Genomic DNA, 13,453 nt, shown 5'->3' on the forward strand with positions numbered 1-13,453 from the left:
AGGGGAACCCGAGGGATTTTAAATTTAATGTGTTGGTGGGGGGGGGAGAAGAGGGGGAGAGGGGGAGGGGTGGGGGGAGGAGAGGGGAGGGGGAGGAGGAGAGGAGGAGAGGGGAGGAGAAGGGAGGGGAGGGAGGGAGGGGAGGGAGGGGGAGGAGGGGAGAGGAGGGGGAGAGGGGAGCGAAGGAGGGAGGTAGGGAGAGAGGAGGGAGTGAGGGAGGGAAGGAGGGAGGGAGAGAGTAGGGAGGGAGGGAGGGAAGGAGAGGGGAGGAGGAAGGAGAGGGGAGGGGAGGGAGGGAAGGAGAGGAGAGGGGAGGGAGGGATGGAGAGGGGAGGGAGGGGAGGGGAGGGAGGGAGAGAAGGAAACTGAACGACCAGGCCCAACACTTCGGGCTGGATTTACAGGTCGGGTCCCGGGGGGGGGAGTCGCAGAGGTCGGGGGGGGGTGGGGTAGAGGGAGAGTCTCGGAGGTTAGGGGGGTTGCGGAGGTCGGGTCGCCGGTGGGGGGGGGGGAGCGGAGGTTGGGTCACCGGGGCGGGGGGGGGGGGGGGGGGGGAGTGGAGGTCGGGTCGGGTCCGGGGAGTGGAAGTCAAGTCGGATCGGGTGGGAGGAGCCTTATCCACGCAGCCCCAGTGAGGCCATTCGGCCAGGGCTAGGGGCTGCGTGCTTCGGGCCCCTCCTACAGTTTTGGGCGCCTGGAGCTACTGCACATGCGCGCCCACTGTAGCGCGCATGTGCAGAAGTCCCAGCACTGTTTTCAGCTCATGCTGTGCCACGCCCAGCTCCAGAGGGCCTGCAGGGAGCCGGAGAATAGGTGAGTTTTTTTAGATGCACTTTGTGGCGCGAGAAACGGGCGTCCAGGTCGCGGCCTGAAACTTGGGCCCATAGGGGTCAAGTTTCGGCCTGAGTTGCTCCTATTTTTTTGGAGCAACTAGTTTAGAATGGAGTATCTTAGAAATTGCAATTCTCGGCATTTAGTTTGCTCCAGTTCTAGTGAGTTAGAACAGTTTCATTTTAGAACAGATTTTTTTTTTTCAAAAGGGCCGGCCACATACATCTGTTTTGCAAGTTTAGGCAGCAAAAAGTTACTCCAAACTAACTTAGAATGGAGTAAGTATTGATTTTTGTACGCTCAGAAAAACCTTGCCTACACTTTAGAAATCAGGCGTAAGGAAGAGAGATGTGGGTCGGAGAGTGGGGGGGAGAAAGGGAAGTTTACAAACATGAAACATCACTTTACAAATAAAGAGCCATCATCAATAATAAATGATAAATAAATCAACCAATAAATCAATCAAAAATAATTTTTAAATTTAAAATAAAAAATCAATAAATAAAAAATTAAGTTTCTGCTCACCGACTGCAGCACCTGGAGCCCTCCAACAGCGTGCTTGGAAGGGGCCCCCTCAGTGTCTCTCTGTCTCTGTCAGTGTCTCTCTCTCTCTGTCTGTCAGTGGGGGGAGGGGAGGAGGAGAGGGGAGAGAGAGTGAGGGAAGGAAAGGGGGAGAGGGGAGGGGGGGAGAGGGGAGGGGGGGAGAGGGGAGGGAGAGAGAGGGATGGAGGGGGGAGAGGGAGAGAGGTGGGGAGGGGGAGAGAGGGTGGGAGGCAGAACGGGCCCGGCCGACGAGAGAAAGCCGGGCTGAAGACCGGGCGGGGTCCGCCCCCAGCAAGATGCCGGGCAGGCCCTGCCGAAGACGTGGAAATGGGAGTGGGGGTGGGGGGAGCAGACCGGACCTGAAAGGGGGGGGGGGGGGGGCGTGTGGGTGAGTGCGGGAGAGAGCCGGAGCTTGGGGTGGGTGGGAGAGAGTGGTGGGGGGGGGGGGGGTTACGGGAGAGAGCTGGACAGGGAGCAAAAGCTGTGGGGTGGGGGGGAGGGTGCAGGAGAGAGCCGAGCTGGGGGGAGAGGAGCCGGAGCTCGAGGAGGGAGATCCAGTCCTATCTCCACCACCCCAGTGAGCCCATTCGGCCAGGGCTAGGGGCGGCGTGCTTCGGGCCTCTCCCACACAGCCTCGGGCACCTGGAGTTACTGCACATGTGCGCACACTGTAGCGCGCATGTGCAGAGGTCCCGGCACTGTTTTCAACGCCGGGACATGGCTGCGCCCCCCTCAGCTTGTGCTTCGCTGTGCCAAGGGCCTGGATCGACCTGAGGGAGGGGAGAATACCAAGGTAAGTTTTCGGCGCGGTTTTGAGCGCGGAAATCAGGCGTGGCAAACGGCGCAGCCCGAAACTTGAATCCATAGAATGGTTACAGCATGGAAGAAGGCCATTCCGTCCGTCAAGCCTGTACCTGCTCTTTGCAAGAACACTTCAGCTAATCCCAGTCCCCCGCCCTGTCCCTGTAGCCCTGCAAATTGTTTTCCTTTCAGGTACTTATTCAACTCCCTTTTGAAAGCAGTAACTGAGTCTGTCTCCACCACCTTTTCAGGCTGTGCATTCCAGATCCTAACCGCTCGCTGTGTTTAAAAAAAAAAAGTTTTTCTTACGTCACCTTTGATTCTTTAGCCAATCACCTTAAATCTGTCCTCTGGTTCTCGACCCTTCTGCCAATGGGAACAGTTTCTCTCTAGCTACTCTAGACCCCTCATGATTTTGAACATCTCTATCAAATTACCTCTCAACCTTCTCTGCTCTAAAGAGAACAACTCCAGCTTATCCAGTCTGTCCATGTAACTGAAGTCCCTCACCCCTGGAATAATTCTCGTAAACCTTTTCTGCATTCTCTCTAAAGCCTTCACATACTTCACATAAAGTGGGGTGCCCAGAATTGGACACAATGCTCAAGTTGATACCGAACCCATATTTTATACAGGTTCATCATAATTTCCACGCTTTTGTACTCGACACCTCTATTCATGAAGCCCAGGATCCATAAGCTTTTTTTAACTGCTTTCTCAATCTGCCCTGCCACCTTGAATGATTTGTGCACATATACATCTAGGTCTCTCTGTTAATGCATCCCCTTAAGGATTGCACCCTTTAGATTATATTTCCTCTCCTCATCCTTTCTATTAAAATGTATCACTTCACACTTTTCTGCGTTAGCACTTGGATAGGAGGTTCCCTGATCTTTCTCCATTTATCTCCAAACCAAGCCTCATTATGGAAAGACTTTGCCAGAAGTGCAAGTTTGAGATTGGCTCCAAACTTAGGCTCTAAGAACTGGTGAAAGTGTTTCCAGCACTGGCTTCAATCTCACTATCTCTTTCGAATGCAAAAGCCAGAATCGCAACACTAGGGTAAGCTAAAGTTATTGAAACCAATATTTGCTGAAAAATGTTCTTAAATCCGAGTTGCATCAAAATTCCCATCATAGTTTAGAAACCTGATCAGCCACAAGAAAGTTAATCACCCTCTTGAAAAGCTTGATGCTAGGAAATCTTCAGTCCTGATGGTGCAGTTTTCATGTTGTCCAAGTCATATCATCATTAGTTTTACCAATTCACATTTCCTGTTGATTGGTGGTAATCTATCTGAAGTAGAAATATTGGCTCCGATACTGGTGGGAAGGGCGCGGGTGAGGCTGAAAACTGCCTTAATGGCAGGATATCAATAAAAAGAAAGTCTTGCATTTCTATATCGCCTTTCATGACCATCGGATGTCTCAAAGTTCTTTGCAGCCAATGAAGTACTTTTGGAATGTATTCACTGTTATATTGTGGGCAACGCAGCAGCCAACATGCGCACAGCAAACCCCACAAATAGCAATGTGATAATGACCAGATAATCTGTTTTTGTTACGTTGGTTGAGGGATAAATATTGGCCAGGATATCGGGGATAACTCCCCTGCTCTTCTTTGAAATAGTGCTATGGGATCTTTTACGTCCACCTGAGAGGGCAGGTGGGGCCTCGGTTTAACGTCTCATCTGAAAGATGGCACCTCCGACAGTGCAGCACTCCCTCAGCACTGCACTGGAGTGTCAGCCTAGATTTATGTGCTCAAGTTCCTGGAGTGGGTCTTGAACCCACATCCTTCTGACTCAGAGGCGAGGATGCTACCCACTGAGCCACAACTAGGTTAACATTTTATAGGTCTGTCTCCTGCCTGGCAGCCGGCCAAACAGACAGCTTGGTCAATGGGTGGGAGGAAACACCAATGGCAGGGAGCTACAGCCAGGGACCCTTGGGGATGGTTGGCAATTGGAGGCCGAAGGTTTCCTTGAGGGCATTGTGTCTCTCTACAAGAAGGAATTATGACCTGATAACTACTGCAAATTAGATCTGAGCTCACTGATAGCATAGTGAATGAGGAGCTGTTGGAATATCTCAATTACTGAGTGCTAACTGGTCACCACTCTTAACTTAAGAGCAGACGGGTCAAGGTAGAATAATTGTATCATAATAGATGACATTTTGTAATGTTACTTCTATAAGACCTATTCAGGAAGTTCATCAGGGAAGTAAGTATACTTGGCTCAGTGCTGCTTCTCATCTTGATCAATGGCCTGATGGAGATTGCTTGTGAAGAAAAGGAAGAGCCCCGGACTGTTGCATATTTTATCCTAATAGCTGGCATAAGAGTACCATTGAGACAGACTCTGGAACAATTATCATGACCACATGCTAGTAATATGTAGTTGAGAGAACAAAGATTTGACTGCCTCTTCTAAAAATGACCAAACACAAGTATTTGGAAGTGTATACTGGTTAACAGTAAAGCTGAATAAACTTGAACTTCCAGTTTTTTCACACTGAACTTGATTCTGCAGTACAGTTGGAGACTATAATATAAAGAATGTGTGACTGCATTTAGAATTGACTGCAAATATGTAACACAGTATGTTAAAATTTGCATTTGTCAATATAATTGACATTGCATCTTTACATTGTCTTTTGGTGACATTTAGTAAGGCAGCAAATGTTTTTTTTGTCACTTGTTTTTACTGGAAACTTTAATATAGATCTCAACTATGTTGAAAGATTGACCCAGTTCCAGAAGTTCTGATCAAAACTACTTGTCTTTCGTATTATTTCCGAGAAACTATTCTATTCTGATGATCTTCCCTTATTTTATAACTATAGCAGATGTATGTTATCCTGATCTGGATTTTCCTTTTATGAAACCTATTTACTGTTTAATTTAGCTGTTTAGATATGCTGTTTAACTTGCCTTTAGAAATACTGAAAATATTGACATTGACTAGTTTCCCTACATACTAAAATATAATTTTGAAATTAACTTCATGAAAGTGATATTTTGAAAGATTACTGATTTAATTACTAATAGTTTGGATTTAAATTTAAACGGTAAAAGTTACAACTTTACAAAAGCCAGCTAAACTACCAATTAGAACTGTAAGATTTTAAATGCTGTGAATGATTTGGGCTATGAAGAGTTTATAGACCTTGAAGTTGAATCATTAAGCTGTTGCATCAATCTAAACTTTCCACTAAGACTGAGAAATACAAATTTTTTTTGCAGACCTCAAACAAGAGGCCCAACAACAGTGCCCCTCCTACTACGCAGTTAACAAAGATAACGTTTCCTGGTCCCACAGCAGTAGTGAAGAAAGAAAAGCGTCAGAGTTCTTCTAGGTTCAATATCAGTAACAACAGGGAATTACAAAAACTACCGCCTTTGAAAGGTAATACTTGTACAGAATCTTATGTATATAACTCTTAAGGCATTCACTTTTTTTCTAGACGGGTGAATCTCCTGTGATGTTGCTCATGGAAAGTCAGCAGAAATAATCTCTGTTACCTGGGTGTGTGTTTGTCTTTTTGCTGGTTCCCTGTGTGTCTCCTGTTTTGTTTGCCTTTCTTTTCTCTTTATTAAAATTCTGCCTTGGCTCAGTGGTAGCAATCTCGCTTCTGAGTCAAGTCCCTCTCCAGAGACTTGAGGACATAATCTAGGCTAGCACTTCAGTGCATAACTGAACAAGTGCTGCACTGTCTGAGGTGATGTTTTTTAGATGAGACATTAAAATGAGTTCGATCTGCCCCCACAGGTGCATGTAAAAGATTCCACAACACGATTTAAAGAGGAGAAAGGGAGTTCTCGTGGTGTCCTGGCCAACATTTATCCTTCAACCAACACCTAAAACAAATGATCTGGTCATGTATTTTATTGCTGTTAGTGGGACATTGCTGTATGCAAATTGGCTGTCGTGATTCCTCCATTACAACAGTTATTACAACAGTCATTATCTGTAAAGTGCTTTCGGATCTTCTGGGGTTATGAAGGTTGCTTTATAAATGCATTTTGTTCTTTTTTCATCCATTTTCTTTTGTTCTGCTTTTGTTTTTCTTTTCATTTTCAGGTAGGTGAGAGGACTGGGTTGGTGGTGTGGTGCAAGAACTTCCCAGCTCCCAGATTAGTGCTGAGAAGTGATAACGAGTGTGTGCTGAAGCCAGGGCTAGGTACAAAGCATGATCAAATGGCACAAGCCAGGACTAGGATAATGCAGTGTGGGATGGGGCTGAGCCCTTAACAATGTATAAGCCAAGACCTGAGGGATGGTCATGATAATCGTTGTCTGCAAGGGAATGGAGAAGAGGAGACGGTTGCGAATATGAGGCTGAGTGGATGTGAGGGCGAGACAGTAAACTGGACTAGGAGCAGGCGGCTAAGGCTGAGTGAGGTCAGCAGGGATTGAGAGATGCCACCATGCTCTACCCACTCTGATTTATCCATTGTATTACCCCCATCTTGTCTTCCCCACCAGTATTCTAAGTAAAGCTGGTTCCATGTATTAAATTGACAGCCAACAATTTGATAATGCTGTGGGCATTTTAACAATAAATTGGTAGTTCCAAGCTTAATGGTGGGAGAGAGTGTTTTAGGTGGTAAGCCTGGTGAAGAAAGGCTGGCGTCATAACTATTGTTTCAAATGAAAGTAAAAATCGGGAAAGAGAGCAGTTAGGGTTGGGTCCGGGAAGCAGAAGGTGGGCGGGCTGAGGCTTGGGGACCATGAGTGAGGGAGAATACTGTGAGCTCAGTGCTTAGTCAAGGACTAGAAGCAGGTTTGTGATGTTATCTGTACAGTGTGTATATGGAGTTAACAAGCAGTTATTTACAGTTGATTCATTCCCATCCAGTTATTTGATTAGATTTAATGTACAGTTGTAGATCTTTTCACTTCTAAAAGTTGAATTTACCTCCCAGCTCTATTGATATGGGTAAGTAGTCCCAAGCAATATCTTTGCAATCATATCGTTGATTTTACTGCTACAGATTATAGATCTTGCTATAAGACTTGATCCCTCTACTAGATGTGTATTATGGGGAATTCTGCAGGAATCTTGGGTATATTTAACCATCTGCAACAATAGTTCATAGTTGTCTAGTAGCCCAGTGGTTATGATAAAGGACTAGCAAACCAGAGATAGCGAGTTCAATAAATCTGGAAACTGTGAGTTGGTGCCTGATAAAGTGATTAAGAAACACAGAAACATAGAAAATAGGTGCAGGAGTAGGCCATTCGGCCCTTCGAGCCTGCACCACCATTCAATATGATCATAGCTGATCATGCAACTTTAGTACCCTATTCCTGCTTGATCCCTTTAGCCGTAAGGGCCACATTTAACTCCCTTTTGAATATATCTAACGAACTGGCCAAAAAAATCCCAAATGGTTCACTAATGCCCTTTAGGGAAGGGACCTACCACACTACATGGATGACTCTTAATACTCTCGGGGCAACTAGGGATGGATAGTAAATACTGCCTAGCCAGCTTCACCCACATCCCTAGAACAAATAATAAAACTGCTTCTTTAAATGCCTGTGCATTCATTTGTATGTATGTCTGTCTGTCTGCTACTTCGTTCCCACCACCTGGCAAAAGATGAGCTGAATTTTGTTTATTCAGAATATGTTCAAAATTGAGATAAATGCCATGTGTCATTGATCTTTTATACAATTCCCTGTATTTAAGAACATAACATAGAAATAGGAGCAGGAGTAGGCCATTTGGTCCCTCGAGCCTGCTCTGCTATTCAATAAGATCATGACTGATCTGATCCTGGCCACAACTCCACTTCCGTGCCCACTCCCCATAACCCTTGACTCCCTTATCATTCAAAAATCTGTCTATCTCCACCTTAAATATATTCAAAGACCCAGCCACCACAGCTCTCTGGGGTACAGAATTCCAAAGATTCACGACCGTCAAAGAGAAGAAATGAAGAAATTCCTCCTCATTTCTGTTTTAAATGGGATACCCCTTATTCTGAAACTATGCCCCCTAGTTCTAGATTCCCCCATGAGGGGAAACATCCTCTCTGCATATACCCTGTCAAGCCCCCTCAGAACCACCTCTCATTCTTCTAAACTCCAAGGAGTATAAGAACATAAGAAATAGGAGCAGGAGTAGGCCATACAGCCCCTCGAGCCTGCTTCGCCATTTAATACGATCATGGCTGATCCGGTTATGGACTCAGGTCCACTTCACTGCCCGCTCTTCATAACCCCTAATACCCTTATCATTTAAGAAACTGTCTATTTCTGTCTTAAATTTATTCAATGTCCCAGTTTCCACAGCTCTGAGGCAGCGAATTCAACAGATCCACAACCCTCTGAGAGAAGAAATTTCTCCTCATCTCAGTTTTAAATGGGCGGTTCCTTATTCTAAGATTATGCCCTCTAGTTCTAGTCTACCCCATCAATGGAAACATCCTCTCTGCATCCACCTTGTCAAGCCCCCTCATAATCTTATACGTTTCAATAAGATCATCTCTCATTCTTCTGAACTCCAATGAGTAAAGGCCCAACCTACTCAACCTTTCCTCATAAGTCAACCCCCTCATCTCTGGAATCAACCTAGTGAACCTTCTCTGGACTGCCTCCAAAGCAAGTATATCCTTTCGTAAATATGGAAACCAAAACTGCATGCAGTATTCCAGGTGTGGCCTCATCAATACCCTGTACAACTGTAGCAAGACATTCCTGCTTTTATACTCCCATCACCTTTGCAATAAAGGCCACGATTCCATTGGCCTTCCTGATCACTTAAATAAGAAGACCAAAACTGTACACAATACTCCAGGTGTCGTCTTACCAACGCCCTGTACAGTTGGAGCAGGACTTCCCTACTTTTATACTCCATCCCCTTTGCAATAAAAGCCAGTATTCCATTTATCTTCCTGATTATTTGCTGTACCTGCATGCTTTTTGCATTTCATGCACAAGAACTCCCAGATCCCTCTGTATTACAGCATTTTGTAATCGCTTTCCATTTAAATAATAATTTGCTTTTTTATTTTTACTACCAAAGTGGATAACCTCACATTTTCCCACATTATAGTCCATCTGCCAAATTTTTGTCCACTCACTGAGCCTATCCATATCCCTTTGTAGATTATTTGCGTCATCCTCACAACTTGCTTTCCCACCTATCTTTGTATCATCAGTAAATTTGGCTACATTACACTCGGTCCCTTCATCCAAGTCATTTATATAAATTGTGAATAGTGAGGCCCCAGCACTGATCCCTGTGGCACTCCACTCGTTACAGATTGTCAACTTGAAAATGACCCATTTATCCCAACTCTCTGTTTTCTGCTAGTTTGCCAATCCTCCATCGCTAATATATTACCCCCAACCCTGTGAGCTCTTATCTTATGCAGTAACCTTTTGTGTGGTACCTTATCGAATGCTTTCTGGAAATCCAAATATTCAACATCAACTGGTTTCCTTTAGCCACTCTACTCGTTACATCCTCAAAGAACTCCAGCAGATTTGTCAAACATGATTTCCTTTTCATAAAACCATGCTGACTCTGCTTGACTGCATTATGATTTTCTAAATGTCCTGCTACTACTTCCTTAATAGAAACATAGAAACATAGAAAATAGGTGCAGGAGCAGGCCATTCAGCCCTTCTAGCCTGCACCGCCATTCAATGAGTTCATGGCTGAACATGAAACTTCAGTACCCACTTCCTGCTTTCTCGCCATACCCCTTGATCCCCCGAGTAGTAAGGACTTCATCTAACTCCCTTTTGAATATATTTAGTGAATTGGCCTCAACTACTTTCTGTGGTAGAGAATTCCACAGGTTCACCACTCTCTGGGTGAAGAAGTTTCTCCTCATCTCGGTCCTAAATGGCTTACCCCTTATCCTTAGACTGTGACCCCTGGTTCTGGACTCCCACAACATTGGGAACATTCTTCCTGCATCTAACCTGTCTAAACCCGTCAGAATTTTAAACGTTTCTATGAGGTCCCCTCTCATTCTTCTGAACTACAGTGAATACAAGCCCAGTTGATCCAGTCTTTCTTGATAGGTCAGTCCCACCATCCCGGGAATCAGTCTGGTGAATCTTCGCTGCACTCCCTCAACAGCAAGAATGTCCTTCCTCAAGTTAGGAGACCAAAACTGTACACAATACTCCAGGTGTGGCCTCACCAAGGCCCTGTACAACTGTAGCAACACCTCCCTGCCCCTGTACTCAAATCCCCTCGCTATGAAGGCCAACATGCCATTTGCTTTCTTAACCGCCTGCTGTACCTGCATGCCAACCTTCAATGACTGATGTACCATGACACCCAGGTCTCGTTGCACCTTCCCTTTTCCTAATCTGTCACCATTCAGATAATAGTCTGTCTCTCTGTTTTTACCACCAAAGTGGATAACCTCACATTTATCCACATTATACTTCATCTGCCATGCATTTGCCCACTCACCTAACCTATCCAAGTCGCTCTGCAGCCTCATAGCATCCTCCTCGCAGCTCACACTGCCACCCAACTTAGTGTCATCCGCAAATTTGGAGATACTACATTTAATCCCCTTGTCTAAATCATGAATGTACAATGTAAACAGCTGGGGCCCCAGCACAGAACCTTGCGGTACCCCACTAGTCACTGCCTGCCATTCTGAAAAGTACCCATTTACTCCTACTCTTTGCTTCCTATCTGACAACCAGTTCTCAATCCACGTCAGCACACTACCCCCAATCCCATGTGCTTTAACTTTGCACATTAATCTCTTGTGTGGGACCTTGTCGAAAGCCTTCTGAAAGTCCAAATATACCACATCAACTGGTTCTCCTTTGTCCACTTTACTGGAAACAGCCTCAAAAAATTCCAGAAGATTTGTCAAGCATGATTTCCCTTTCACAAATCCATGCTGACTTGGACCTATCATGTCACCATTTTCCAAATGCGCTGCTATGACATCCTTAATAATTGATTCCATCATTTTACCCACTACTGAGGTCAGGCTGACCGGTCTATAATTCCCTGTTTTCTCTCTCCCTCCTTTTTTAAAAAGTGGGGTTACATTGGCTACCCTCCACTCGATAGGAACTGATCCAGAGTCAATGGAATGTTGGAAAATGACTGTCAATGCATCCGCTATTTCCAAGGCCACCTCCTTAAGTACTCTGAGATGCAGTCCATCAGGCCCTGGGGATTTATCGGCCTTCAATCCCATCAATTTCCCCAACACAATTTCACGACTAATAAAGATTTCCCTCAGTTCCTCCTCCTTACTGGATCCTCTGACCCCTTTTATATCCGGAAGGTTGTTTGTGTCCTCCTTAGTGAATACTGAACCAAAGTACTTGTTCAATTGGTCTGCCATTTCTTTGTTCCCCGTTATGACTTCCCCTGATTCTGACTGCAGGGGACCTACGTTTGTCTTTACTAACCTTTTTCTCTTTACATACCAATAGAAACTTTTGCAATCCGCCTTAATGTTCCCTGCAAGCTTCTTCTCGTACTCCATTTTCCCTGCCCGAATCAAACCCTTTGTCCTCCTCTGCTGAGTTCTAAATTTCTCCCAGTCCCCAGGATCGCTGCTATTTCTGGCCAATTTGTATGCCACTTCCTTGGCTTGAATACTATCCCTGATTTCCCTAGATAACCACGGTTGAGACACCTTTCCTTTTTAATTTTTACGCCAGACAGGAATGTACAATTGTTGTAATTCATCCATGCGGTCTCTAAATGTCTGCCATTGCCCATCCACAGTCAACCCCTTAAGTATCATTCGCCAATCTATCCTAGCCAATTCACGCCTCATACCTTCAAAGTTACCCTTCTTTAAGTTCTGGACCATGGTCTCTGAATTAATTGTTTCATTCTCCATCCTAATGCAGAATTCCACCATATTATGGTCACTTTTCCCCAAGGGGCCTCGCACAATGAGATTGCTAATTAGTCCTCTCTCATTACACAACACCCAGTCTAAGATGGCCTCCCCCTTAGTTGGTTCCTCGACATATTGGTCTAGAAAACCATCCCTTATGCACTCCAGGAAATCCTCCTCCACCGTATTGCTTCCAGTTTGGCTAGCCCAATCTATGTGCATATTAAAGTCACCCATTATAACTGCTGCATCTTTATTGCATGCACCCCTAATTTCCTGTTTGATGCCCTCCCCAACATCACTACTACTGTTTGGAGGTCTGTACACAACTCCCACTAATGTTTTTTGCCCTTTGGTGTTCTGCAGCTCTACCCATATAGATTCCACATCATCCAAGCTAATGTCTTTCCTAACTATTGCATTAATCTCCTCTTTAACCAGCAATGCTACCCCACCTCCTTTTCCTTTTGTTCTATCCTTCCTGAATGTTGAATACCCCTGGATGTTGAGTTCCCAGCCCTGATCATCCTGGAGCCACGTCTCCGTAATCCCAATCACATCATATTTGTTCACATCTATTTGCACAGTTAATTCATCCACCTTATTGCGGATACTCCTTGCATTAAGACATAAAGCCTTCAGGCTTGTTTTTTTAACACCCTTTGTCCTTTTTGAATTTTGCTGTACAGTGGCCCTTTTTGTTCTTTGCCTTGGGTTTCTCTGCCCTCCACTTTTCCTCATCTTTCTGTCTTTTGCTTTTGCCTCCTTTTTGTCTCCCTCTGTCTCCCTGCATTGGTTCCCATCCCCCTGCCATATTAGTTTAACTCCTCCCCAACAGCACTAGCAAACACTCCCCCTAGGACATTGGTTCCGGTCCTGCCCAGGTGCAGACCGTCCGGTTTGTACTGGTCCCACCTCCCCCAGAACCGGTTCCAATGCCCCAGGAATTTGAATCCCTCCCTGCTGCACCACTGCTCAAGCCACGTATTCATCTGCGCTATCCTGCGATTCCTACTCTGACTAGCGCGTGGCACTGGTAGCAATCCCGAGATTACTACTTTTGAGGTCCTATTTTTTAATTTAGCTCCTAGCTCCTTAAATTCGTTTCGTAGGACCTCATCCCTTTTTTTACCTATGTCGTTGGTACCAATGTGCACCACGACAACTGGCTGTTCTCCCTCCCATTTCAGAATGTCCTGCACCCGCATCGAGACATCCTTGACCCTTGCACCAGGGAGGCAACATACCATCCTGGAGTCTCAGTTGCGGCCGCAGAAACGCCTATCTATTCCCCTCACCATTGAATCCCCTATCACTATCGCGCTCCCACTCTTTTTCCTGCCCTCCTGTGCAGCAGAGCCAGCCACGGTGCCATGAACTTGGCTGCTGCTGCCCTCCCCTGATGAGTCATCCCCCCCCAACA

The 13,453-nt window shown here is 45.6% G+C and overlaps 1 protein-coding gene across 3 annotated transcripts in view; it reads left to right on the forward strand.

Moving 5' to 3' along the window:
* Positions 1-13,453, forward strand: part of LOC139263376 (serine/threonine-protein phosphatase 2A 56 kDa regulatory subunit gamma isoform) — a 181,448-nt gene that overhangs the window by 36,538 nt on the left and 131,457 nt on the right. For all 3 annotated transcript variants that reach the window (XM_070879380.1, XM_070879379.1, XM_070879378.1), the window contains exon 3: positions 5,422-5,584. In XM_070879380.1, the coding sequence (XP_070735481.1) occupies positions 5,422-5,584 (163 nt within the window). The remainder of the gene's footprint in view (positions 1-5,421; positions 5,585-13,453) is intronic.

The sequence above is a fragment of the Pristiophorus japonicus genome, chromosome 4 (assembly GCF_044704955.1).
Source record: "Pristiophorus japonicus isolate sPriJap1 chromosome 4, sPriJap1.hap1, whole genome shotgun sequence".
NCBI lineage: Eukaryota > Metazoa > Chordata > Chondrichthyes > Pristiophoridae > Pristiophorus > Pristiophorus japonicus.